Consider the following 27,703-nt stretch of genomic DNA (forward strand, 5'->3'; position numbering starts at 1 on the left):
GCATCAGAAGCGTCGGCCAGGTACATCCGACTCTTGAAATTGCTTAAATGATGCTTTGGATCCGTGGTCCCGTCATAGAGATCCATATCAGGGCTCTTGAAGTTCCTGGAAACTTTTGCCCTCATTATGTCCTCAGTGAACGGGTCGTCTTTCCCCCAATGGTGAATCTTCTTGGTCACTGCGAGAGTTCTGGCTTTTAAGGGAAGATTCTAGCTTCAAGAGTTTTTCTTCTAACTCTTTTCGTCGCTCTATCTCTTCCCTTAGGTTCCTCTCTGCCTCTCGTTGTTGTTCTAATTCCTGTTCTAGCTCCTCCAAGCATCTTTGGTGGCCGTGGACCAATCCCATTAATTCAGCTGCATGGGGCGGTCCTTCCTTTCCTGATTCACGCCCTTCAGAAGAATTTACCTTTGGATTTTTTACCCCTGAGATACCCTCTTTGTGTTGGTCATTCGCTTCCTGGTGGAAAGTCATGTCCGCCTCATTGTTTCCTGTGTTCATATTTTTTTTGTTCTGAATCGGTCGTGGCGTGGCCATCTTCGGGTGAGTTGTCCGCCATCGACTGATGATCTCTCGAGTCCCCGGTAACGGCGCCAATGTTACGTTGGGTAACCGGAGGTTGATGGACTGGACTCGCACAGTTGGCCCAATCGTCTTGGAAAGAAGGCCTTCAAGCTTGATCCCGCGTCTGAGGCCTCTGTCCGACATGTGCTTGAAAGGAAGGAGAAGGGGGTGGTACCTGCAAAGACACTCTGATGCCTAAGTTAGCAAGGGTCTCGACAGGTTTAGAGAGTATGAGAACTTAGGGATACCTGAGGGTTGTCAGTGTACTTATAGTAGTGAACCCATAACCACCGTTGGAGTAGTTCCACCTTTTAAGGAGGATAACCGTCCCTTTATCTTAGGGAGGTTAAAATTTGACTCCTGAAAGTGGGTTGAGAGATTTTAGGGGCAATTCCTTATTTGAATAAGTGTTATCTGCCAGCTAATCTGACTCCCGACTTCCTTTTAGTGGAACTTGTGTAGAAACCGACCTCTTCGGTGGAAGTTGGTCGCGAGAGGAGGCCAATCTTCAGATTGGGCCTCTTTATCTTATTTGATCCTGGACTTTAGTGTTGGATCAGGGTATGAACAGTAATTATATTTTTTGTGTTACTTAATTTCAATTTGATCTTTTCTTCTCTTCTACTTAGTACTCAAATGTACTCAATACTCATTATTATTTTAGTGTACCTACTTTTTTTTGTGTTATTCAATTTTAGTCTGTTTGTTCTTCTATTATTTTAACATAATTTTAATTGATATATTTCAATAACAGCTAAACATTATTGATGTCGTTGTTGCAAGTATTTTAGCTGACTTTTCATGTTTTACAAAAATCACACAGAAATACTCATCCTTTGAATTATTTTTAAGAGAAATGTTATATAAGTAATAATTCATACGTTTTTATATCTAAAAAGCCAATTATATTAACTTTTATATATTTTCACTTTTCAAATTTTGTAGACCACTAATCTCCCATTTAAATTTAATATGAACTCATTTCTGAAATCTTTTTAACTCACTAAACTTTTTAAAATTATTTGATACGAGTTTAAAATTTTTAGTTTAAGGTTTAAAATTTTAGGAGTTAAGATTTAAATTTATAGATTAGAATTTAATATGTAGATTTTAGGATTTAGGTTTTAAGTTTAGGGTTTTAATTCATGTTATACTTACTACTTAAATGAAACTATAATATTATTGTTGATGTTGTAGTATTAATTTATTTAATTTTAAGCTTTATAATAGAATATATATCTATATTTTTATATATTTATTTATAATTTTATATATTATTTTATTATAATTCTGATATTTAATTTAGATCATAATTGAATTTATTGAGTTTCTAAACCAATAAAGTGATGGTCAAAACAATTTTATTAGAAGTGGCCCTTATATCAAGTGAGGTTTGAATTCGGGATTTCTAGAGAGAGGGGAGACAAATACCACCCGAGCTACAGGTAGCTCTTTGGCACTACTTCATGCTTCAAAACGTTGTGACATAAATACATTTCTCTTCAGCAATAAAAAAAACTTCCGCAGTCAAATCTCAACTGCTATACATAAAAAGAGAAATGAACCAAAAATTAAAAAGGGAAGAACAAACGCTCAAGGCTCAATTACAAGGGCCAGAATGTTGAAACAATTAACGAAAAAAAAAAGTCAGCATGAATTTAGCACTTTGGAAGATCGAACGGGGGTGGAAGCAGTTTCTGATTTGTGAGCTTTCCATCCAAGACAACCCACGCCATTCTTAAACCCCAGCTCGTATGCACTTCCAGGTGACAATGCATGAACCATACCCCTGGTACACACACAATAATCAAACAAATTGTTGAATTTTTTTTATGGGATTTTGTAGGAAACTATGTTTTTTCAAACTAATAATCAACCTAAGAAAGTAGTAAATTGATAAAAGTCAAGGATTTAAAACAAACTATTATAATTATACTAGCTACAAGAAAATATTTTACGTACTTGTACTTAATATTTTAAATTTTTTAAGACAAAATAATAAACAATATGATATAAGAATTTTATTTAAAAAAAAAAGGAGAAAATACTAGGGGCAGAAAAATTTATTGTTTTTGTCCTTAGCAAAATAATATTTAAAAAATAAATTAAAAGAATATTGTTGAATTATTAAATTAAACGAATTCGTCTTATAACTAAAAATAATAAAAAAAAAATTAATAAAGTTTGTTAAACATTTTATCAAACTCGGAACTTCTTAAAAGAAGTAATTGTTTTACGAAGCATTGTTGTCACTAACCTGGATTATCCGCAAGGAATCGTATAGCAACCCATCCACCAGATGGAACACCAACTGTGTTCCTTTCAACAGGATCAAGAAGATTGAAGTTTGCAGGATCGATTTTCGGATCGAAGTTACCAAAACCTTGGCCAACAACAAAGAAGTTAAAGCCATGCAAATGGAGAGGGTGATTTTCCGCAGCAAGAATGCTGGTGTCCTGCATGACTACCTCCACGCTCGTGTTGTACGGAATAACCACCATCTTTGTCCCACTGTTCACTATCGTGTTGTTCGGCGGCGCGCCGGTGTAGTTGAACGGTTTCAAGGGACTTGTTGGGAAGTCTGCGGTGTAAACACCATTGGATTGTCTAAAGAAATAAGATTGGAGAAGCGCGGTGTCGGGAAGTGCAAAAGACACATTGTTCACCGATGCAGAGAATTTCGTCCCATTAGGCCCTTGACATGTCTGGTTCTTCTCGCACGGATTTGTACCGAGCCCAACTGTGAAGAAAAAGTGTCTATCCACTTTCTTGGGGACGTTAGCTGGGAACTCAGCGCTTGCGAGACTGCGGAGTTTGTTGGTAAATTTTGTTGCAAAAGAAGTGTCGTTAAGCGCTGGCAGGACAGGTTTTAGGAGCGGAAGGTTCTTCAATGAAACAGTTGAATTTGAACGATGAGTATTGGGTGGGGTTTTGTATTCCAATACGCCGGCGACGGTTGAATTGTCAAAGGTTCCTAAGCCGGTTGCGTATGGTCTAGCCATCATTAAGAAAGTGGCATTGGGGTAATGTGACTTAGTCTTCAGAAGAACGTTAGTGGTTTGACCTGGGGCAATTAGTATTGTGTTTGTTGAAAATGGCTTTACATAAACAGCATCTACTTCAACAACTGTGAGAGTGTGATTTGCAATGCTGAAGAAGAGCTGATCGTTGAGCGCAGCATTGATCAATCGCAAAAGGTAAATCTTCCTCGCCTTCACCTTCAATTTGAATGTATCTGTAAAGAATGACCAAGTTTTGCTTAGGCAAAAAACCAATCATACATAGTAATGTAAGGTCACAATAATACAAAGTTATCTTATTTAATTTAATATCTATAATTTTATATATATAATATCTAAAATTACATATTTATTATATATAATATTATGTATTTATTTTAAAAATAATTAATAAAAAATTTAATATTATTTCTCTATTATTACTGTATAAAATATTTGATTATTCTACTGTAAAATATTTAATTATTTTAGTAGTTAATTAATTTGTTAAAAAATATATAAAATAATATGTATAAATATGTAAATATATAATTAATTTTTCGTTTTACAGGAATTTTGTTTCTCCCTATCAAATTTTGTGCCTAAAATACTGTGCGGCTCTTGCTGGAAATAGTTGTTTCTCCAAATTGTTCTGGTAATGCTACATAGACTCCTCATTTATATACCTTTGGCAGAGCAGTTATATAATGGCCCTGGAAGTCCATTCATTGTGTAGGCATCAGACACATTTGGTCCTCCGCCGCTTTGCAAAGCTTGACTTATCACTGCCTCAGGATCCGCATTCCACCATTCTCCTAAAAAAAATATGTCAATGAATTTAATAATTTTTACCTTATGCAGATTATGAAAAAAATAGAGTGAATATTGAATTTAGTGTCTGAAATTTGAAATGGGATTCACTTTAATCTTTAAAATTTTGATGGATTTAAATTAGACTCCGAAAATTTAAAATTTTGATTTAGATTTGTCATCCAAATTCTATGTAATTAAGATTTATTAGAACTCCATAACCTTCATTGTTGCTTCTAAAACTGCAAAATTTTCAAATGAAATTTGTTATTATCCTCTTCATGAGAATGTTCGGGAGCCAATCAAATTTTTAAGAGGTCAAATAGATCTTAGTCATATAAAATCTAGACGACGAGTCTAAATCTTAGCAAGTCAACTTACAAAATCAACATGCCATTTACGAAAATCAGCTTAGAAATTAACGTGAGTTACTATTGTAAATTTTTTTGTCAAATTGAGTATTCACTCGAAAAGAATATAATTAATCCGAAATTAAGCAGCCTTTTGTAATGTCATTACCAAATATTATGGGGACTTCCTTATGGGGTTTTGCGAAAGGATACCGAGCACCTTTCTTTGGAAGAATAATGAGAGGACCATAGAGAGTTGATCTTAACCATGATATGTGAGCATGCCAAAACAGAGTTCCTCTCTGCCCAGTAATGGTGTAATTGTAAACATAACTTTGACCTGTTTGGATTGGACATTGAGTTACATATGCTGGTCCATCAGCCCAACCTGTTTGAAGCTGTCGAATGCCATGCCTATTCCAAACAATTGCAACTTCAATTTTAATTAGTACTCTTCCTTGCAACAACTATAAAAACATATAAGCATTTCAGGTATGTGAGTAGTTAAAGTGTTTCAGTATTTTTAGTCATTAATCTTAATCTTAATTATAAAATATGTAGTACATAGTTCAGATTAGCGACTAATATACCTGAAATGCATATATATATATATATATATATATTGAAAATTTAGTGTTTCTTACCAATGGATGGAAATGTTGTTCTGCACATTGTTAATAACTTTGATCAGAATACGGTCTCCCTCCCTAGCTACAATGCGAGGTCCTGGAAATTGACCATTCACTGTCACTATGCTCTTTGTATGGCATAGTCGTGTCACATTTTTGTACGTTATCTGCAACGTTGACATAAAAAATTATATAGAGAGAAAGCACATAACATAAAAAGAACGAAATGTAAATTAAACTATAAAAGGGTAGTATGGTCTTTTAAGAATGTACATCAAAATGGTAGTGCCTGGTGGTGCCCGCTAGTGCAAGCTCAAACATGCATAAATTGATGAATGACATAAATAATAATAATAGTGGGACTTTAGGAAATGAAATAAGGAAAACACACATATTTGATGATATTTTTCTTAGTGTGTGTGATTTGTGAAGAATGATCGTGTACTGTCACTATATAAGTTTAAACAGCGTTGATGGATTGGGACAAGATGTTGGACTCTTTATATAGAGATTTGAAAGGATGTAGTTGATTGATTAGGTGATTTATAATTGATTTAATTAGAAGCTGAAATCTTCACTGATATATTTTAGGAAGTAACTTAATATTAAAAAAAGGAAAACGGAGAAAGAAAATTTGGAGACATAGCATTTGTTAGAACAACTTTAGAGTGGTGTCAAAGACATTCAAATTTCGTTTGACCTCCTTCCTTCACAAGTCAAAGTGATTAACAAAATTTTATTCGTCTGATAATTGTAGGTGCAAATCCACTTCGTGGTTTGTTTGATACAGTCCAGTTGGCATCTGAAAGGAACTGGAGTTAGATTGAGTTAAAATCATCGGTCAGACGTTATTCTCTCAACCAATTAAAATATTCTTGTTGCCAAAGTAATAAAGTTTCTGTCAATCGGTCATTTCATGGCCAGATATTGGTGTCATTGTTTAGTATTAAAACGTAAAAAAATGTTATTTGTACACTAATTTCAGTCATTATTTTTAGTCACTGTATATAAATATGGTAAAATATTATATATATACATGATATTGCAGAAAATAACTAAAAATTTTTACGCGCCAAAACAAAGTAGCTCTCTTCTCCGCAACCAACCCAGAATCTTCTCAGTATCACTGTACTTCAGTTTCTTCTTTTTTTCTTTGCACAACGCCGTTCACTCTCTTCTTTTCAACATTATTCATCTCTTCTTTTTATCACAGATTTTTCTTCTCTTCTCTTCTTTTTAGTGCGATTCATTCTGCTTTTTTCCTTTTCTTAGCGCGCTCCATTCTCTTCTTCTAATAAAAAATGGATTTGTCAAATCAATGAGTTATCAATGCATGTTGATTCATTTTGGTTTTTCTTATCTTAGGGTTTTGATTCTATTTTTATTAGCTAAAATTAAAAAAAATTTTGTTTTTTGAAATAAAATTCAAAATTTAAATTCAGAATTTAATAGAATGCACAAATTCAAATAGTGACGTTTGTACTTTATTTTGTTCATATGTTATTAGTTTATGATTCCTGATTTGATCTTAGCATATGTGATTGGTTTTTTTTCTAGTTTGGTTGTAGTAAAATTCTGTTATCTTATCAATGCATCAATTTTATATTTTTTTATGTTTTGTTCTTTGAATTTTAGAGTTTTGATTTTTTTTATTGTACAATTTGCAGCCAAAACTGAAAAAATTCTATTGTTGTGGTTAGAATCTATTTAGAATCATCTGGTTCTAAAGTTGAAGTTGTGAGTATTCTCTGGATAGGTACCCTGGTGTGGCTAGTGCAAAAGCATTGGCTGAGATTATATTTTGACTCGTTAATGCATGCTTGAATTATTTCTTATGAATGCATTAATCTTATTACCTCTGAAAATTTGATGACTTAATTATCTTAGAGTTGGTATTTTTGCTGCAGTTGGAAGGCTTTCAATGACATGGTATCCAAAATCATTTACCAATGTGCCATGAGTGACATGAACATGAGGGCTGATCCATCTTGTAGTTATCCAGGAATAACATACCGATTCTCCACTGGCACTAAAATTTATGGATATAACATAGTCTGAGTTACAATGCTTTCTCATAAAATTAAGTTTTTATCATCATCACCAAGTAAAATTAGTTTGCATAAAAGTCTAAAGGCAGGTGTATTATTAAGCCATGCAGAGAAATTAAAAGCTATATTGATCACGTTCTAGTTGATGACATGCAAGATTATTGCACCAACTTGAGATTTGGAATGCATGTTTCTGTGATGAACCTTGGTCACTTGAATTCTTGAGTTTAATTATTATCTTGAGCATGTTTGATTATAACTAAATTTTGTAATATAATTTGGGATGTGTTAAATTATAATCTAATTATAGTAAGAGTTTGAATTTTGATTTGAATCCTAGAGTTTGATTATTATTTTTATTGTATTTGATTATAATCTGATTTTGAAGTATGATTTGGGACATATTTTATAAGAACCAGAATTTAGTAGTCATTTGATTAGAATAAAATAATAATTTAATTGTCTGAAATAGGTTGAAAAATTTAGAAATATTAATTTGAAAATTTAATTGTGAGAATTGGATTTAGCGAATTTTTTCGAGTGAGAAAATGTAATTTTTTGTGAAAAAATGCGTAAAAAAGCAAACCAGTAATTTAGTCGGTAATACCGGCTTAAGTCTGTCCAGTACTGCGTGTGAGAAAATAAAAATTGCAAAAATACTTAGGAAAATATTTACACTACAAGAAAATAAGCTTTCTGCCACACTTTAAAAGCGTGCCGATAGCTTTTCGCCACGCTTTTTGAGCTATCGGCACGATTTTGAAAGAGTTACATCCGCCAGCGTGCTGGTTGCTCTATTGCCACGCTTTTGTGGATCTATCGGCACACTTTTTTGTTGGCACGCTTTCATTTCTTGCCACGCTTAAAAGCGTGGCCATAGGTCTTAACCTATAGGTACGCTTTATAAGCGTACCGAAAATTTCACGTATCGCCACGCTTTTAAAACGTCTCAGAGTGCATGCTTTGGGTACTCTTTAAAAGCATACCGATAAGGGAAGATATGGCTACACTTTTTAAACGTGGCAATAGGGTAAACATATGAGGATATGGGTACACTTAGAAAACGTGGCAGTAGATGAGGATATGGATACGCTTTTAAAGCGTGCCGGTTGCCGAGTTATGGCCACGCTTAATAAGCGTGCTTGTTGAGCCCAAAATTAATGTATAGCCACCCTTTTTAAGCGTGCCGATAAGTTTGGTCAGAATTTTTTTTATTAATCTTCCTAATATTTTGTGCAAAATTCATATATAATTTTAAAATTTTAGACCAAAATAAAATTATATATATTGAACTAATCCAACAAATATAAACTTTCCCATAAAAAAAGACATACATATAAAATTGTTACCATAAAAGTAGGCTTTGATGACAAAGTACCAAAAAGTAAAGTCATAACATGTAAATAAGAATTGCCATTTCAACAAGTGTCATATATCTACTTCTTTTATATACTTAGTTACAAAATGTCAAATTTCATGAGTAGTGTGATCATCCATTATGAGCTCCATTATTTTTATCACTGCCCTGCAGAATTTTAAATAATCTTGTGTTAGTACATGTTATAAAAGCGACTTCAATTAAGTCCAACAAATCCAATTCCAAATCCAAATTGATTAAACATGAAAATGGCAAAGCAACTTTAATTAGGTCCCACAACATTGCATATTCAGCCATTAGAACAAAAGATACATATCAAACACAAAAGAAATAGTCCCCTATACATGGTCACAAAAGGAGCTGTTCACACACAAATTTCAAATTATTGGAGCAGAAGAACAAACATTTACATGAGTAAAAAATTTTCAGAATTCTGGTTACATTTTGTTTTTTATTATTATCCATTAGCAAATTTGGTGTGTGGAGTCAAAATTAACTAAGCTAGAAATGGAAGAGGCAAGGAATAACAAGCAATTCGAAAGAGAAGAGATGGTGTAAAGTTGACTCGCAGGTAACAAGTAATTAAAAACTAGAAAGAATGCTACAATTCACAAGTGCATCATCATCATCATGCAATTAGTTTAGCTGAATGGTAAGCAATCCATCTGTAACTAAAGTCCATATTCCTTTTCCCTGATTAATGCTACACTACCTCACAGGATAGTAGTAATCAAATTCAAATGACAAGAAAGAAAGGGGAGAAACTGAGGAAGAGAAAATGACAAAGGAGAATATATGGTCAAAACTCAAAACAAAAAAAGGGTCGTGGGCATGTCAGAGCGCTTTATTCCCAACCGCGATCAACGGCTTCCGCCGAAAATGAGATTAAATTGCCAAATCTCTTTCTTTCACACACCCTCTATCTCAATTCTCAATTCTCAATCAACAGTAATTTAATTTAGCCAGCAACCTAAATTCTCAACCAACAATAATCAACAGTTATCAATTCTCAATTCAGCCAGCATAAATTCTCAATCAATAATAATCAACAATTCTAAATTCTCAATTCTTAATTCAGCCAACAACATAAATTCTCAATCAACAATAATCAACAATTCTCAATTCTCAATTCAGCCAGCAAACAACATAAATTCTCAATCAACAATAATCAACAATTCTCAATTCTCAATTCAGCCATCATAAATTCTCAATCAACAATAATCAACAATTCTCAATTCGGCCAACAACATAAATTCTCGATCAACAATAATCAACAATTCTCAATTCTCAATTCAGCCAGCAACATAAATTCAACATGAAAAAAGAAATTCTATAATCTAAATCAAGGGAATGAAAATAATACAAGGCTAGGACAGTTACTTACATCATCGGTTGGTGGAATGTGAGTTGCTTCGTAGGAGTGGGGAGTATTTCTTGGTCTACTACTTGAGGCATCCAAAGGAGAATTTTGGGCTGCTTGCACTAAGGCTGCTACCTCTTCGTCACTCATTCCAGGATTGAGTTGGTGCAACATCACCTTTAATAGACCACAAACACCGTCCATCTTCTTTTCTAATGAATGCACCTTATCATTGTATTCAACCTTCACTTGGCGAATCTCCTCATCCTTTCTAAGAGATCTTCTTGTAATTGAAGTCCCATAACAACGAACTCGACCTGGCTGGTCCTTTCCTAGCACTGCTACAAATGCATCCTCATGATTTTTCCCTACCTCTATGCGGCTTTGATGTTCATTCTACCAAAAGCAACAAAAAAAAAAAAATACAAAGTCACATTAACTTAATATAAATACAAATCTATCTAGCATTTAAATTGTACAAATCCAAATACAAATACAAAACAACTCACAATTGTTGTTTATGTTTTAGCATCAATTTCTTTTCCATTTTTACTTGTGCGTGTTGTTGTGAAAATTTCAGCCCTTGATGGCTCTTCATTGTTCTCCTTAAAGTCACGCTAGAGATAGAAGATAAAATTTTATATGAAGCATACTAACTAGACAATATAACATGGATATAAACGAGAAATCACAAAAAATAAGTTATGTTACCAACTGCTTGCGCACTATTATAAAATTTGTGGAACCCATTCGGTGAGGACATGTTTGCTTTGACTTATTTTCAGTATTCTTAACAGACATAGCCTAAATATAAACATGAAAAAGAGATATTATTCTTAACGGACACATTTTCTTTCTCTTTGAAAATCACATCACCTTTTTTTGAAATAGCAAGTCTAATCACAAAAAAAAAAATCAAGGATAGCTAGAAAAAATAAAAGACATAGCATTACCTTGATAGCCGGAAGACTCCAACACCGAATCAGCTTGCGAAACTGAAATTCAGGAATCTCTAATGGTCGGTTCTTTATCATTTCTTTCTTTGTGTTGTACTTTAAGAAATGTTCTTTTTTAATTTCACCCTTGTATTTTTTCCATGCACGACAAAATCCCCGCATGACCCACGGCTTTGAACTTATTGGAAGAATAAATTTTTGCTATGCAACACATACATTAGAACGCCAAAGGTTAGCATACACAACATAACAAATAAATAAATAAATAAACTGTCCATAAAGGCATATTTACATACGTTGGCGTACTCCCACATGCCCTCCTTGATATTATCAGGCACACCATGCCAACTAGTATATAGCAAAGTCACAAAACGGGGATTTCTAACTGTTGAACCCAAAAATTGGCCTAGGTTAGCTACGACCTCCTTGGTTGGACCAATAGGCTGCCCTTGTAAAAACTCCACCTCCCGTCGATCATTAAAATCAGTGGCATGAATTTTTTTGCATAAGGTCTTGCCACGAGTTTTCTTTTTAGTGCCTAAGTCCAATTAGAATAACAGAATTTTAACTCAGACTAATTGAAAAGTAATATAAGCTATAATTAGGCAATAAGGGAGATAAGAAAAACTACCTTCATTACTAGCTTGTCCTCCACCACCCTCAATATTTGCAGCATCTTCCTCATCTTCCTCGTCTTCGAAATTAATCCCATGCACCTTAAAATACATGTCAATACTCATTCCCTTTTTGTTTGATTCTATGCTCAGCCCACTTGTATCTTCTCCCTCCTCATTAGAACTTGCATAATCTTGATCCATTGTATCATCTTCAACAGTTTTTTTATTCCCAGTTTTTGAGTTCTTTTCAGCTTGAAACATTGCCTCATTCTCACTTTGGGGGTTCTTTTCAGCAGCCTTTGAATTATTTCCAATACACTCACATTCTTGAAACAATGAGTTTGGTGGGACCTTCTTTTTCTTCTTCGGAGCCCCAGTTTGCTCTTCAAATGCATCTTCTACTATTGTGATGGGTTGTTCTCTTATTAGATCTTTTAGGCCTTGAGCTTGCAACCTAGCTTTATTATTTTCAGCCATGATCTTCTCTCTCTTAATATTATATTTTTGTAGCAATTCAACACTTGACCTAACTTGCATCACCTCAAAAGAATTTTTTTTTTGGACTTTTATGTTTCATGTTCTTTTAACCTAAGGTAATTATTCTTTTTCTTTTAGTGATATCCCCTTTTTCTATCCTGCACACATAAGAAATAAGAAGAAAAAATGTAATTCTATTAATTAAATAAACATAATCAGCACAAGTAAGTAACTAAATAAGCAAAACAACTAACAAAAGTAATTCATTTAGCATACTACCAAAAAAATGCAAAGATAAACACATGTCAAGATGAATCGGAATCAACATCCTCCATGTACTCATCATATTCACTTTCCTCGTTTTTCTCACAACGTTGCTTGGCAAACATGTTCGGAGCCATATCTATGATGATAGCTCGTAGATCATTCCTCACTAGATCAACTTCGCCATTATCATTTGGAAGACTTAGAATCATTTCAGGCTCACATGGCTCCCTTGCATATATTGTGGGGGAATCAGACTCAAGGTCGTCACTTATTCTAAATAAATCTCTCGGAATTATTTTCATAACATAGTGTTTGTCACTTACATATGGGTCTTGCACATAAAAGCATTAGTTTACTTGAGATGCTAACACAAATGGTTCTTCTTGGTAGCATTTTTTTACTGAAATACACATATGAGAGACCAAAGTGGTCTTTTGCAACTGTATACCACTCACACTTAAATAGGACTACTTTAAATTGGCCATAATAATCTAACTCAAACATATCCACTATTCTACCATAGTAGGTAACTTTTGCTTCAATTGGGTTCTTATCTTTCACACTAGCAAAACTAGGAGTCAATGCTTCTAATGTGACACCACTATTATGGGTTTTACGTCTCGCATCACAGTGCCTTGTATGGAACCTATACCCGTTGATAACAAAACCTGAAAATATTTTTGCAACTCTATTTGGACCTCTAGCCAACCCTTTTGCCTAACCAGGCACATCTTTTTTCATGGCACAAACTTTAAACCATTATGAGAATTGTTGATTATGGTCTTTGGCTTTCTCCCACTTCGTTATGCGTGGATTGTTATCATTAACTTGACTCTCTTACTCTCTGAATGTATCAAATATTATTATTTGTTAGTAAGGTACGATGTTGTAGTTGCAAACTAACAGATGATAATAAAGCAAACAAAATACCTCATGTAGACTTCGATTTTATCACAGTTGTTCAGGATGTATGCATGCCCTTGTGCTTCTAATTTTTTATCTAAGATGAACACATTTCCCATTTGTCCACCTAAGGGACATCCTTTCTTTGGAAACAAACTAGGAGTTCGCATCTCATTTGAAACACACTCATCATTGTTTCGAGGGACTCTATTGAATCTTGTCTGAACATCCTTATGCAAATATCTTGAGCAAACGTTTATACACTCATTAGCCAAATATCCTTCAGCAATGGACCCCTCTAGACGACTTCTGTTATGAACATACGATTTTAGTGTGCACATATATCATTCAACAGGGTACATCCAACGATATTGAACTGGACCACCTAACCTCACTTCATTTGCCACATGAATAGGCAAGTGCACCATTATGTCAAAAAAGCTTGGAGGAAAAATCCTCTCGAGTTGGCATAATGTCTCAGCAATCTCTGCTTCTAAGTTTTCCACCTCAGCTAGGCTAATTACCTTCTGACATACCCACCGGAAAAATGAGCATAATCAAACTAGAGCGATGGCAACATGGTCAGGAAGTATGCTCTTGATTGGTACTTGTAACAAGTAATGTAAAAACCTTTCTACACCAAGTTAATATTCTTTCAAATGATGGGGCGTATCCATCCAATCCTTGGAGACATCCATCGAAAATCTATGTATTTCAAATAGATAGCTAAGTTCCTATTCTAAAGTCCTTAATTAACGTTAGTCTCACTAACTGTAATTCTAGCTTCCTATGAAACTAATAAGAGACAACGTTTTTCCAACCTCCAAAATACTTTAAAAATAACTAACAAAAAATATCAAAGAAATTTGAGTTTTAGCAATTCTTAAAGAAAGCCTTGAAGTGACCGCCTCGAGAAAGCACTTAAAGTAGTATACATAACATGAATAACAAATTATACGAGGTTAGGACATAGAGAACCCCGATCACATGACCTCTAATGATAGAGGTTCTATTAAAAAACAAATGTTATAAAAAGTATAATAAGTTATACGAGGTTAGGACATAAATAACCACGATCATATTCGCATAGTTACCTCTACAAAAGGTGTCGAAATTTTCAAAATTAAACTAAAATAAAGATAGTAGTCAACTAGCACCGCAGAAACTAAATTTGTACCCTAGCAGCAACAGCAGTACCACAGCAGAAGCAAGCCAAGAGAGTTGGCAGAGGCAACAGCAGCGAAAGCACAACTATTGAAAGCCTGTAAAAAAAGAAATAGACTTAAATCAATACTAATAAGATTCAATAGCAACCAAGCAAACACAAGATTCAGTTCAAGCAAACAAACACAGTTTTCAATTTTACTGTTGTATATATTGATTAGTATATGACATGACAAACAAAGGTAGAAAAAAGTAAATACTAGTTTTGTGTAATGATATATGCAGGTTCTGTTTGGACAACAGCCTTGATCGTAACAAGTTAAAGGGGTTAAAAAAATTGGAAATGAAGAGGTAGCATTAGCGTGGAATAGTGTCGATGATCATATCATTATAATCAGATTAAACAAAAAAAAGTTCTAAAATCTGCACACGTTTGAGCTACAAAAGACTGTGATATGTGATAACAAGACTAAAATCAGATTAAATGGGTGTATTCTATTATTTTCTTATTACTAATTTTGGCTTTATGGTTACATAGTGAGTGTAACCCAAAAAATAAAGTAGTTAACTAGTGAAAAGGTTTCAACAAAAATGAGCAACCACATGCTTATTCAAATAATAAAAATCAGTCAGCATGAGAGAAATAACAGGCCACAACAATAGTAAAAGAACAGAATTAGTAAACCCGACTTCATACGTAGCAGAATTTCAATTCTCACATAGCAATATAATAAAAGAATTTCTTAAGTAACATTTCTAAACAATAAAACTTCAAAAAGAAAATACTTCAAACACCAGAAAACTTCAACATGTTTAACTTATTTCCATTTGAACTTGTTATTATCCCAATATCAAGTTAACACATTCAGTAGCAACAGCTTTTGCTAATAATGTCTGAAATACAACAAAATAATTGAAAATAGAATGGAGTCAGAAAACTTCAGTAAGGGAAAAAATGTAAAAGGCAGGTTGAATATTGTCATTAATAGGTACTCAGCAACTTACTCTGCCAGTTCCAAGAGGATCGTACAGAAGAACGCTGGATCTCTTGCGTAATCCAGATGCAAAAAGATCTTTATGCAGTAGGGGCAACTAAAAATATGAAATTCAGAACAATTAGATATTCTGAAACTATAAACATAAACAGTATATCTGAGCTTTCTTATTATTTAACAAGATAAATACAACAATATATAAGAAACAAGCCTGAAAATGTTCTTAAACAAAAAAAATTCTTGAAGGAGAAGCATATTATTTTCCATCAAATAGAAAAAGCTAAGATATACTAAATAAATTGAGATGATAGATAGCCGAGAAAGTCTCTTCAATATCCATTTTAACAGAATTTGCACTTTCAGGAAGCTATAACTAGGGATAAATAAAAGTATAATTTTATTAATATATAAAAGTATAATTTAATTTTATTAATAACTATGCTATAATTAATTCCATTTGATGTGCACACCTTTTTTGCAATTTGTGGCATTAAAACAACTTTAAACTTATTTAAAAGGAGGAATATGAAGTAAATGCACTAAGATTCTCAATGGTATAACTTGATTGATACGTCAATATCCGCACATACAAGAGAGCAATGAACTAGTAAAATGCATATAAGCTTACCTATGGGTCCAGTCCCTGTCTCTCTGCTGTAATCTATCAAGTCTTTGATACTATTTACCACTTCTGATATCTGCAAACATAAATAAGGTTGTAAAAGACCGATACTAATTCAGAAAAAGGACCAAAAGTGCACCATCTGAAACATTCTCTAAAACATTATGTACTGGAAAAGTAAGGTGAGTAAATGGTCTTTGGTTTCGAGACCTTGAACACTCCATCATTTTGAGATCCTTCACATTTAGAGAGTGTGTGATATTATTCTTTATAATTGCTTTCATCAGAAATGTTAATTATACTTAATGCTAAATTAAGTAATTAACCAGAAATGAATTTATCATAAATTAATATATAATATTTTAGTGTAAAGTTTAAATTCAATCAGAATTCTTTACTGAACAGTAATCTTAAGCTCAACTAGACCAATAATTTAATAGAGATAAGAGATTCAAAAGAAAGAACAACACTAAAATAATTCACAAGAAGCTTTCCACAAGCACATAGATTTTACACCCATTCACTGATAAGAAAAGAAAGAAAAGAAAATTCACATAGTGATCCTTAAGAGAAATTGAAGCTGGGACCACCAATTAATAAGCAACATAAACAATATGAGAATTAGATAAACAATCTAGTAGAAGAAAGGACCTTTAAATCCATAATTAAGTTGTGTTTAATGAGAGAAAAAGAAACAATATGAATTTGATGCTGTTTTCAGCATGTTTGGTGCACGAAATTGTGATCAATACAACTTCGCACAACTAACCAGCAAGTGCACTAGGTCGTCCAAGTAATAAACCTTACGCGAGTAAGGGTCGATCCCACGGAGATTGTTGGTATGAAGCAAGCTATGGCCACCTTGTAAATCTTAGTCAGGCAAACTCAAATGGGTATGGTGATGAACGAATAAAACATAAAGATAAAGATAGAGATACTTATGTAATTCATTGGTAGGAACTTCAGATAAGCGTATGAAGATGCCTTCCCTTCCGTCTCTCTGCTTTTCTACTGTCTTCTTCCAATCCTTCTTACTCCTTTCCATGGCAAGCTTATGCAAGGGTTTCACCGTTGTCAGTGGCTACCTCCCATCCTCTCAGTGGAAATGTTCAACGCACCCTGTCACGGCACGGCTATCCATCTGTCGGTTCTCAATCAGGCCGGAATAGAATCCAGTGATTCTTTTGCGTCTGTCACTAACGCCCCGCCTTCAGGAGTTTGAAGCACGTCACAGTCATTCAATCATTGAATCCTACTCAGAATACCACAGACAAGGTTAGACCTTCCGGATTCTCTTGAATGCCGCCATCAGTTCTTGCCTATACCACGAAGACTCTGATCTCACGGAATGGCTGGCTCGTTTGTCAGACGAGCACTCGGTTGTCAGGCGATCAACCATGCATCGTGTATCAGGAATCCAAGAGATATTCACTCAATCAAAGGTAGAACGGAGGTGGTTGTCAGTCACACGTTCATAGGTGAGAATGATGATGAGTGTCACGGATCATCACATTCATCAAGTTGAAGAACAAGTGATATCTTGGACAAAGAACAAGCGGAATTGAATAGAAGAACAATAGTAATTGCATTAATACTCGAGGTACAGCAGAGCTCCACACCTTAATCTATGGTGTGTAGAAACTCCACCGTTGAAAATACATAAGAACAAGGTCTAGGCATGGCCGTGAGGCCAGCCCCCAATGATCTAAGAACTAGATGTCCAAAGATGATCTAGAGATCTAAAGTGATCAAAAGATTTTTTAAAATACAATAGTAAAAGGTCCTACTTATAGAAGACTAGTAGCCTAAGGTTTACAAAGATGAGTAAATGACATAAAAATCCACTTCCGGGCCCACTTGGTGTGTACTTGGGCTGAGCAATGAAGCATTTTCGTGTAGAGACTCTTCTTGGAGTTAAACGCCAGCTTTTATGCCAGTTTGGGCGTTTAACTCCCATTTTGGTGCCAGTTCCGGCGTTTAACGCTGGGAAATCTGAAGGTGACTTTGAACGCCGGTTTGGGCCATCAAATCTTGGGCAAAGTATGGACTATCATATATTGCTGGAAAGCCCAGGATGTCTACTTTCCAACGCCGTTGCGAGCGCGCCAATCGGGCTTCTGTAGCTCCAGAAAATACACTTTGAGTGCAGGGAGGTCAGAATCCAACAGCATCTGCAGTCCTTTTCAGTCTCTGAATCAGATTTTTGCTCAGGTCCCTCAATTTCAGCCAGAAAATACCTGAAATCACAAAAAAATACACAAACTCATAGTAAAGTCCAGAAAATGAATTTTAACTAAAAACTAATAAAAATATACTAAAAACTAAACCAAATATACTAAAAACATACTAAAAACAATGCCAAAAAGCGTACAAATTATCCGCTCATCACAACACCAAACTTAAATTGTTGCTTGTCCTCAAGCAACTGAAAATCAAATAAGATAAAAAGAAGAGAATATGCAATGAATTTCAAAAACATCTATGAAGATCAGTATTAATTAGATGAGCGGGGCTTTTAGCTTTTTGCCTCTGAACAGTTTTGGCATCTCACTTCATCCTTTGAAACTCAGAATGATTGGCTTCCTTAGGAACTCAGAATCCAGATAGTGTTATTGATTCTCTTAGTTAAGTATGATGATTCTTGAACACAGCTACTTTATGAGTCTTGGCCGTGGCCCAAAGCACTCTGTCTTCCAGTATTACCACCGGATACATACATGCCACAGACACATAATTGGGTGAACCTTTTCAGATTGAGACTCAGCTTTGCTAGAGTCCCCAATTAGAGGTGTCCAGGGTTCTTAAGCACACTCTTTTTGCCTTGGATCACAACTTTATTTCTTTCTTTTTCTTTTCTTTTTCTTTCTCTTTCTTTTTTTTTTTCGTTTTTTCGTCTCTTTTCTCTATTTTTTTTTGTATTCACTGCTTTTTCTTGCTTCAAGAATCATTTTGATGATTTTTCAGATCCTCAGTAACATGTCTCCTTTTTCATCATTCTTTCAAGAGCCAACATTCATGAATCACAAATTCAAAAGACATATGCACTGTTTAAGCATGCATTCAAAAAACAAAAGTGTTGCCACCACATCAAAATAATTAAACTGTTATAAAATTCAAAATTCATGCAATTCTTTTCCTTTTTCAATTAAGAACATTTTTTCATTTAAGAGAGGTGATGGATTCATAGGACATTCATAACTTTAAGGCATAGACACTAAGACACTAATGATCACAAGACACAAACATGGATAAACATAAGCACTAAAATTCGAAAAACAGAGAAATGAAGAACAAGGAAATTAAAGAACGGGTCCACCTTAGTGATGGCGGCTTGTTCTTCCTCTTGAAGGTCTTATGGAGTGCTTGAGCTCCTCAATGTCTCTTCCTTGTCTTTGTTGCTCCTCTCTCATGATTCTTTGATCTTCTCTAATTTCATGGAGGAGAATGGAGTGTTCTTGGTGCTCCACCCTTAGTTGTCCCATGTTGGAACTCAATTCTCCTAGGGAGGTGTTTAGTTGCTCCCAATAGTTTTGTGGAGGAAAGTGCATCCCTTGAGGCATCTCAGGGATCTCATGATGAGTGGGGTCTCTTGTGTGCTCCATCCTCTTCTTAGTGATGGGCTTGTCCTCATCAATAGGGGTGTCTCCCTCTATGTCAACTCCAACTGAATAACAAAGGTGACAAATGAGATGAGGGAAGGCTAACCTTGCCAAGGTAGAGGACTTGTCCACCACCTTATAAAGCTCTTGAGCTATAACCTCATGAACTTCTATTCCTTCTCCAATCATGATGCTATGAATCATGATAGCCCGGTCTATGGTAACTTCGGACCGGTTGCTAGTGGGAATGATTGAGCGTTGGATAAACTCCAACCATCCTCTAGCCACGGGTTTGAGGTCATGCCTTCTCAATTGAACCGGCTTCCCTCTTGAATCTCTCTTCCATTGGGCGCCCTCTTCACATATGACTGTGAGGACTTGGTCCAACCTTTGATCAAAGTTGACCCTTCTAGTGTAAGGATGTTCATCTCCTTGCATCATGGGCAAATTGAATGCCAACCTTACACTTTCCGGACTAAAATCCAAGTATTTCCCCCGAACCATAGTAAGATAATTCTTTGGATCCGGGTTCACACTTTGATCATGGTTCTTGGTGATCCATGCATTGGCATAGAACTCTTGAACCATCAAGATTCCGACTTGTTGAATGGGGTTGGTAAGAACTTTCCAACCTCTTCTTCGGATCTCATGTCGGATCTCCGGATATTCACCCTTTTTGAGTGAAAAAGGGACCTCGGGGATCACCTTCTTCAAGGCCACAACTTCATAGAAGTGGTCTTGATGCACCTTTGAGATGAATCTCTCCATCTCCCATGACTCGGAGGTGGAAGCTTTTGCCTTCCCTTTCCTCTTTCTAGAGGTTTCTCCGGCCTTGGATGCCATAAATGGTTATGGAAAAATGAAAAAGCAACGCTTTTACCACACCAAACTTAAAAGGTTTGCTCGTCCTCGAGCAAAAGAAGAAAGAAGAGAGTAGAAGAAGAAGAAATGGAGGAGAAGGAGATGGCTTTGTGGTTCGGCCAAAAGGGGAAGAAGTAGTGTTTAGGGTGTGTGAAAATGAAGAAGTGAAGAAGGGTTTTTATAGGGGTGAGGGGAGGGGTAGGGTTCGGCCATTATGGGTGGGTTTGGGAGGGAAAGTGGTTTGAATTTGAATGGTGAGGTAGGTGGGGTTTTATGAAGGATGGATGTGAGTGGTGAAGAGAAGATGGGATTTGATAGGTGAAGGGTTTTTGGGAAAGAGGTATTGAGGTGATTGGTGAATGGGGAAGAAGAGAGAGAGTGGTGGGGTTGGTGGGGATCCTGTGGGGTCCACAGATCCTGAGGTGTCAAGGAAAAGTCATCCCTGCACCAAATGGCATGCAAAATCACGTTTTGAGCCAATTCTGGCGTTAAACGCCGGGCTGGTGCCCATTTCTGGCATTTAACGCCAGATTCTTGCCCTTTCCTGGCGTTTAACGCCAGTCTGGTGCCCCTTTCTGGCGTTAAACGCCCAGAATGGTGCCAGACTGGGCGTTAAACGCCCATCTGCTAACCTTACTGGCGTTTAAACGCCAGTAGGTTCTTCCTCCAGAGTGTGCTGTTTTTCTTCCTGTTTTTCATTCTGTTTTTGCTTTTTTCATTGATTTTGTGACTTCTTATGATCATCAACCTACAAAAAACATAAAATAACAAAAGAAAATAGTCAAAATATAATATTGGGTTGCCTCCCAACAAGCGCTTCTTTAGTGTCATTAGCTTGACAGAGGACTCTCATGGAGCCTCAGAAATGCTCAGAGCTATGTTGGAACCTCCCAACACCAAACTTAGAGTTTGAATGTGGGGGTTCAACACCAAACTTAGAGTTTGGTTGTGGCCTCCCAACACCAAACTTAGAGTTTGACTGTGGGGGCTCTGTTTGACTCTGAATTGAGAGAAGCTCTTCATGCTTCCTCTCCATGGTGACAGAGGGATATCCTTGAGCCTTAAACACAAAGGATTCTTCATTCACTTGAATGATCAGTTCACCTTTATCAACATCAATCACAGCCTTTGCTGTGGCTAGGAACGGTCTGCCAAGGATGATGGATTCATCCATGCACTTCCCAGTCTCTAGGACTATGAAAGCAGCAGGGATGTAGTGGTCTTTAACCTTTACCAGAACATCCTCTACAAGTCCATACGCTTGTTTTCTTGAGTTGTCTGCCATCTCTAATGAGATTTTTGCAGCTTGCACCTCAAAGATCCCTAACTTCTCCATTACAGAGAGAGGCATGAGGTTTACACTTGACCCTTAGTCACACAAGGCCTTCTTGAAGGTCATGGTGCCTATGGTACAAGGTATTGAAAACTTCCCAGGATCCTATCTCTTTTGAGGCAGTTTCTGCCTAGACAAGTCATCCAGTTCTTTGGTGAGCAAAGGGGGTTCATCCTCCCAAGTCTCATTTCCAAATAACTTGTCATTTAGCTTCATGATTGCTCCAAGGTATTTAGCAACTTGCTCTTCAGTGACATACTCATCCTCTTCAGAGGAAGAATACTCATCAGAGCTCATGAAAGGCAGAAGTAAGTCCAATGGAATCTCTATGATCTCATTTTGAGCCTCAGATTCCCATGGTTCCTCATTAGGGAACTCATTGGAGGCTAGTGCACGCCCATTGAGGTCTTCCTCAGTGGCGTTCACTTCCTCTCCTTCCTCTCCAAATTCGGCCATGTTGATGGCCTTGCACTCTTCTTTTGGATTTTCTTCTGTATTGCTTGGAAGAGTACTAGGAGGGAGTTCAGTAATTTTCTTGCTCAGCTGTCCCACTTGTGCCTCCAGATTCCTAATGGAGGACCTTGTTTCAGTCATGAAACTTTGAGTGGTTTTGATTAGATCAGAGACCATGGTTGCTAAGTCAGAGTGGTTCTGCTTTGAATTCTCTGTCTGTTGCTGAGAAGATGATGGAAAAGGCTTGCCATTGCTAAACCTGTTTCTTCCACCATTATTGTTGTTGAAACCTTGTTGAGGTCTCTGTTGATCCTTCCATGAGCGATTTGGGTGATTTCTCCATGAAGAATTATAGGTGTTTCCATAGAGTTCTCCTAGGTAATTCACCTCTTCCATTGAAGGGTTCTCAGGATCATAGGCTTCTTCTTCAGATGAAGCATCCTTAGTACTGCTTGGTGCATTTTGCATTCCAGACAGACTTTGAGAAATCAAATTGACTTGTTGAGTCAATATCTTGTTCTGAGCCAGAATGGCATTCAGAGTATCAATCTCAAGAACTCCTTTCTTCTGATTAATCCTATTGTTCACAGGATTCCTTTCAGAAGTGTACATGAATTGGTTATTTGCAACCATTTCAATCAGCTCTTGAGCTTCTGTGGGCGTCTTCTTCAGATGAAGAGATCCTCCAGCAGAGCTATCTAAAGACATCTTGGACAGTTCAGAGAGACCATCATAGAAAATACCTATGATGCTCCATTCAGAAAGCATGTCAGAAGGACATTTTCTGATCAATTGTTTGTATCTTTCCCAAGCTTCATAGAGGGATTCTCCAACCTTCTGTCTGAAGGTTTGGACTTCCACTCTAAGCTTACTCAATTTTTGAGGTGGAAAGAACTTTGCCAAGAAGGCATTGACTAGCTTTTCCCATGTGTCCAGGCTTTCTTTAGGTTGTGAATCCAACCATGTCCTAGCTCTGTCTCTTACAGCAAAAGGGAATAGCATAAGTCTGTAGACCTCAGGGTCAACCCCATTAGTCTTGACAGTGTCACAGATTTGCAAGAACTCAGCCAAAAACTGATGAGGATCTTCCAATGGAAGTCCATGGAACTTGCAATTCTGTTGCATTAGAGAAACTAATTGAGGCTTAAGCTCAAAGTTGTTTGCTCCAATGGCAGGGATAGAGATGCTTCTCCCATAGAAGTCGGGAGTAGGTGCAGTAAAGTCACCCAGCACCTTCCTTGCATTGTTTGCATTGGTGTTGTTTTCGGCTGCCATGTGTGCTTCTCCTTTGAAGATTTCTGTTAGGTCCTCTACAGAGAGTTGTGCCTTAGCTTCTCTTAGCTTTCGCTTCAAGGTCCTTTCAGGTTCAGGGTCAGCTTCAACAAGAATGCTTTTGTCTTTGTTCCTGCTCATATGAAAGAGAAGAGAACAAGAAAATGTGGAATCCTCTATGTCACAGTATAGAGATTCCTTGAGGAGTCAGGGGAACAGAAAATCAGAAGGAAGAGGTAGAAGAATTCGAACTTAGTGGGATAGAGTTCGAATTGTGCATTGAGGAGGAGTAGTACTCCATAAATAGAAGGATGTGAGAAGGGAGGAAGAGCTTTTTCGAAAATTAAGTTAAAGAATTTGAAAACATTTTGAAAAACACTAATTAATTTTCGAAAATAAGAGTGGGAAAGAAATCAAGTGATTTTTGAAAAAGATTTTGAAATTAGAAGTCAAAAAGATTTGATTGAAAACTATTTTGAAAAAGATGAGGTTAAGAAGATATGATTGATTTTAAAAATATGTGATTGAGAAGATATGATTTGAAAACAATTTTAAAAAGATTTGATTTTAAAAAGTAATAACTTGGCTATCAAGAAAAGATATGATTCAAACATTAAACCTTTCTCAACAGAAAAGGCAACATACTTGAAATGTTCAATCAAATCATTAATTGTTAGCAAATATCTTTGAAAAAGGAAAGAAATTGATTTTGAAAACATTTGATTGAAAAGATATGAATTGAAAAAGATTTGATTTTGAAAAACTTTGAAAACTTGAAAAAAAATTGATTTGAAAACAAAATCCTCCCCCTTGTGCCATCCTGGCGTTAAACGCCCAGAATGGTGCACATTCTGGTGTTTAACGCCCAATGCACTACCTTTTTGGGCGTTAAACGCCCAACCAGGCACCCTGGCTGGCGTTTAAATGCCAGTCTGTCCTTCTTCACTGGGCATTTTGAACGCCCAGCTTTTTCTGTGTAATTCCTCTGCTGCATGTTCTGAATCTTCAGTTCCCTGTACTATTGACTTGAAAATAGAACCAAGATCAAATAAACAATGCATGCAAGACACCAAACTTAAAATTAGACACTAGACTCAAACAAGAAAAATAAAATATTTTTGGTTTTTTTATGATTTTGACATTTTTTTGGATTTTTCGAAAATTAAGTGGAAAAGAAAATAAAGGTATCAAAATTCTTAATGAGAATTCTAGGAATCACGCAATGTTAGTCTAAAGCTTTAGTCTAAAGGAATTAGACATGGTTAGCCAAGCTTCAGTAGGACATTGCATTCAAGAGCTAAATTGATGAGAATCAATCAGCTTTGGTGATGGTAAGAACATCACCTTGAAACACTAGAATTCACTCTTAAGAATTCTGAAAAATACCTAATCTAAGCAACAAGATGAACCGTCAGTTGTCCATACTCGAACAATCCCCGGCAACGGCGCCAAAGACTTGGTGCACGAAATTGTGATCAATACAACTTCGCACAACTAACCAGCAAGTGCACTGGGTCGTCCAAGTAATAAACCTTACGCGAGTAAGGGTCGATCCCACGGAGATTGTTGGTATGAAGCAAGCTATGGCCACCTTGTAAATCTTAGTCAGGCAAACTCAAATGGGTATGGTGATGAACGAATAAAACATAAAGATAAAGATAGAGATACTTATGTAATTCATTGGTAGGAACTTCAGATAAGCGTATGAAGATGCCTTCCCTTCCGTCTCTCTGCTTTCCTACTGTCTTCTTCCAATCCTTCTTACTCCTTTCCATGGCAAGCTTATGCAAGGGTTTCACCGTTGTCAGTGGCTACCTCCCATCCTCTCAGTGGAAATGTTCAACGCACCCTGTCACGGCACGGCTATCCATCTGTCGGTTCTCAATCAGGCCGGAATAGAATCCAGTGATTCTTTTGCGTCTGTCACTAACGCCCCACCTTCAGGAGTTTGAAGCACGTCACAGTCATTCAATCATTGAATCCTACTCAGAATACCACAGACAAGGTTAGACCTTCCGGATTCTCTTGAATGCCGCCATCAGTTCTTGCCTATACCACGAAGACTCTGATCTCACGGAATGGCTGGCTCGTTTGTCAGACGAGCACTCGGTTGTCAGGCGATCAACCATGCATCGTGTATCAGGAATCCAAGAGATATTCACTCAATCTAAGGTAGAACGGAGGTGGTTGTCAGTCACACGTTCATAGGTGAGAATGATGATGAGTGTCACGGATCATCACATTCATCAAGTTGAAGAACAAGTGATATCTTGGACAAAGAACAAGCGGAATTGAATAGAAGAACAATAGTAATTGCATTAATACTCGAGGTACAGCAGAGCTCCACACCTTAATCTATGGTGTGTAGAAACTCCACCGTTGAAAATACATAAGAACAAGGTCTAGGCATGGCCGTGAGGCCAGCTCCCAATGATCTAAGAACTAGATGTCCAAAGATGATCTAGAGATCTAAAGTGATCAAAAGATTTTTTAAAATACAATAGTAAAAGGTCCTACTTATAGAAGACTAGTAGCCTAAGGTTTACAAAGATGAGTAAATGACATAAAAATCCACTTCCGGGCCCACTTGGTGTGTGCTTGGGCTGAGCAATGAAGCATTTTCGTGTAGAGACTCTTCTTGGAGTTAAACGTCAGCTTTTATGCCAGTTTGGGCGTTTAACTCCCATTTTGGTGCCAGTTCCGGCGTTTAACGCTGGGAAATCTGAAGGTGACTTTGAACGCCGGTTTGGGCTATCAAATCTTGGGCAAAGTATAGACTATCATATATTGATGGAAAGCCCAGGATGTCTACTTTCCAAAGCCGTTGAGAGCACGCCAATTGAGCTTCTGTAGCTCCAGAAAATCCACTTCGAGTGCAGGGAGGTCAGAATCCAACAGCATCTGCAGTCCTTTTCAGTCTCTGAATCAGATTTTTGCTTAGGTCCCTCAATTTCAGCCAGAAAATACCTGAAATCACAGAAAAACACACAAACTCATAGTAAAGTCCAGAAAAGTGAATTTTAACTAAAAACTAATAAAAATATACTAAAAACTAAACCAAATATACTAAAAACATACTAAAAACAATGCCAAAAAGCGTACAAATTATCCGCTCATCAATGTTCAAACGTAACTAGAAGAGATCATTCAAAACAATGTCATATTGGAGAGACTAATCTAAAAAAGTGTGTTTCCAATCAGTAGGAATGATCTTATTTTTAAGGGTCTTTCAAAAAATTTTGAAAACCAATCTCCTCAGCTATATGACCCTTTGCACCATGTTATATAAGAAGAACCAGCACTTGCTCACATGCAATAGTCACTTATTATTTTGTTGCTACTGATAAATGTAAATGTTTTAGGAAAGATAAGGACCTAACCACTTTCCTTTTCTGGTTTAATGAATGAATTACACACTAAGGCATGGTAGGGAACAAACATCAAGAACGTCCAAAGCAAACAAATAAATAAAAGGAAACCTGATATGATTTCGTGGACTGATCACCTTTCTATCATCACCAGACTTTAATTCGGCCGGATACCAATACAATCACCCTTTCTGCAAATAACAAATTAAAAATAAAGAAATTCAAATTTCTCAACCAGAAAACATCAGAGAGATTGAAAAGAGAGAACAAAATCCCCTCACATCTTACAAAAGAGGACACTAGGCTCAACACCAGAACAAGAGGGTTGCCTTGATGGTGCAACAGAGGGCCAAATAGCGAAGATGCTCCACCAAATAGTGAGGGTCAAGCAGAAGATGCTCCGCTAAACGGTGTGGTCACAGCAGAGGGTTTTGCCCCAAACGGCGTCGTGGCAGAGGAAGTTCCACCAAAAGATGGTGTGGAGAACAAGGAGGAGCCTGAACTTGCAGCATCGAAAATGGGAGAATCGGAACTCGAAGCTGTTGTAGTAGAAGCCAAAAAAGTAGAGCCAAACAGAGACGGAGTTGGAGCAGGAGCCGAGCGAGATGCGGTCGGCGTGGACCCAAAATCGAAGGAAAACGACGACACAGAGGCTGCAGAGGAGGAAGGTGTGGAGCCAAA

General features: G+C 36.5%; 2 protein-coding genes and 1 non-coding gene across 3 annotated transcripts; 1 reads left to right on the top strand and 2 right to left on the bottom strand.

Moving 5' to 3' along the window:
- Positions 1 to 1,942: 1,942 nt before the first annotated feature.
- On the bottom strand, positions 1,943 to 5,670 carry LOC130975157 (laccase-17-like). Its single transcript, XM_057899981.1, has 6 exons — positions 5,623 to 5,670; positions 5,365 to 5,516; positions 4,890 to 5,134; positions 4,247 to 4,375; positions 2,819 to 3,796; positions 1,943 to 2,350 (listed from the first exon to the last, which is right to left on the bottom strand). The coding sequence occupies exons 1-6, from the start codon at positions 5,668 to 5,670 to the stop codon at positions 2,220 to 2,222; spliced, it is 1,683 nt and encodes a 560-aa protein (XP_057755964.1). The 3' UTR covers positions 1,943 to 2,219.
- A 4,063-nt stretch (positions 5,671 to 9,733) lies between these two features.
- Positions 9,734 to 12,185, bottom strand: LOC130975158 (uncharacterized). The gene is made up of 6 exons (XM_057899984.1): positions 11,723 to 12,185; positions 11,388 to 11,629; positions 11,089 to 11,292; positions 10,847 to 10,939; positions 10,160 to 10,531; positions 9,734 to 9,745 (listed from the first exon to the last, which is right to left on the bottom strand). The coding sequence occupies exons 1-6, from the start codon at positions 12,183 to 12,185 to the stop codon at positions 9,734 to 9,736; spliced, it is 1,386 nt and encodes a 461-aa protein (XP_057755967.1).
- A 10,959-nt stretch (positions 12,186 to 23,144) lies between these two features.
- LOC130978858 (small nucleolar RNA R71) lies at positions 23,145 to 23,252 on the top strand. Its single transcript, XR_009086468.1, has one exon. It is a non-coding gene; the product is annotated as a small nucleolar RNA R71 (small nucleolar RNA).
- Positions 23,253 to 27,703: the final 4,451 nt, after the last annotated feature.

The sequence above is a fragment of the Arachis stenosperma genome, chromosome 4 (genome assembly GCF_014773155.1).
Source record: "Arachis stenosperma cultivar V10309 chromosome 4, arast.V10309.gnm1.PFL2, whole genome shotgun sequence".
Classification (NCBI taxonomy): domain Eukaryota; kingdom Viridiplantae; phylum Streptophyta; class Magnoliopsida; order Fabales; family Fabaceae; genus Arachis; species Arachis stenosperma.

What these genes read in the sequence shown, in the direction of transcription:
- LOC130975157 (XM_057899981.1), bottom strand. Translation starts at nt 5,670, where the DNA reads ATGTTTGAGCTTGCACTAGCGGGCACCACCAGGCACTACCATTTTGAT. An exon ending in CCAGGCACTACCATTTTGAT is followed by an intron (nt 5,517 to 5,622) that starts GTACATTCTTAA and finishes TCAACGTTGCAG; the next exon opens with ATAACGTACAAAAATGTGAC. An exon ending in AACAACATTTCCATCCATTG is followed by an intron (nt 5,135 to 5,364) that starts GTAAGAAACACT and finishes TGTTTGGAATAG; the next exon opens with GCATGGCATTCGACAGCTTC.
- LOC130975158 (XM_057899984.1), bottom strand. Translation starts at nt 12,185, where the DNA reads ATGGCTGAAAATAATAAAGCTAGGTTGCAAGCTCAAGGCCTAAAAGAT. An exon ending in AGGACAAGCTAGTAATGAAG is followed by an intron (nt 11,630 to 11,722) that starts GTAGTTTTTCTT and finishes AATTGGACTTAG; the next exon opens with GCACTAAAAAGAAAACTCGT. An exon ending in GGAGTCTTCCGGCTATCAAG is followed by an intron (nt 10,940 to 11,088) that starts GTAATGCTATGT and finishes GTTTATATTTAG; the next exon opens with GCTATGTCTGTTAAGAATAC.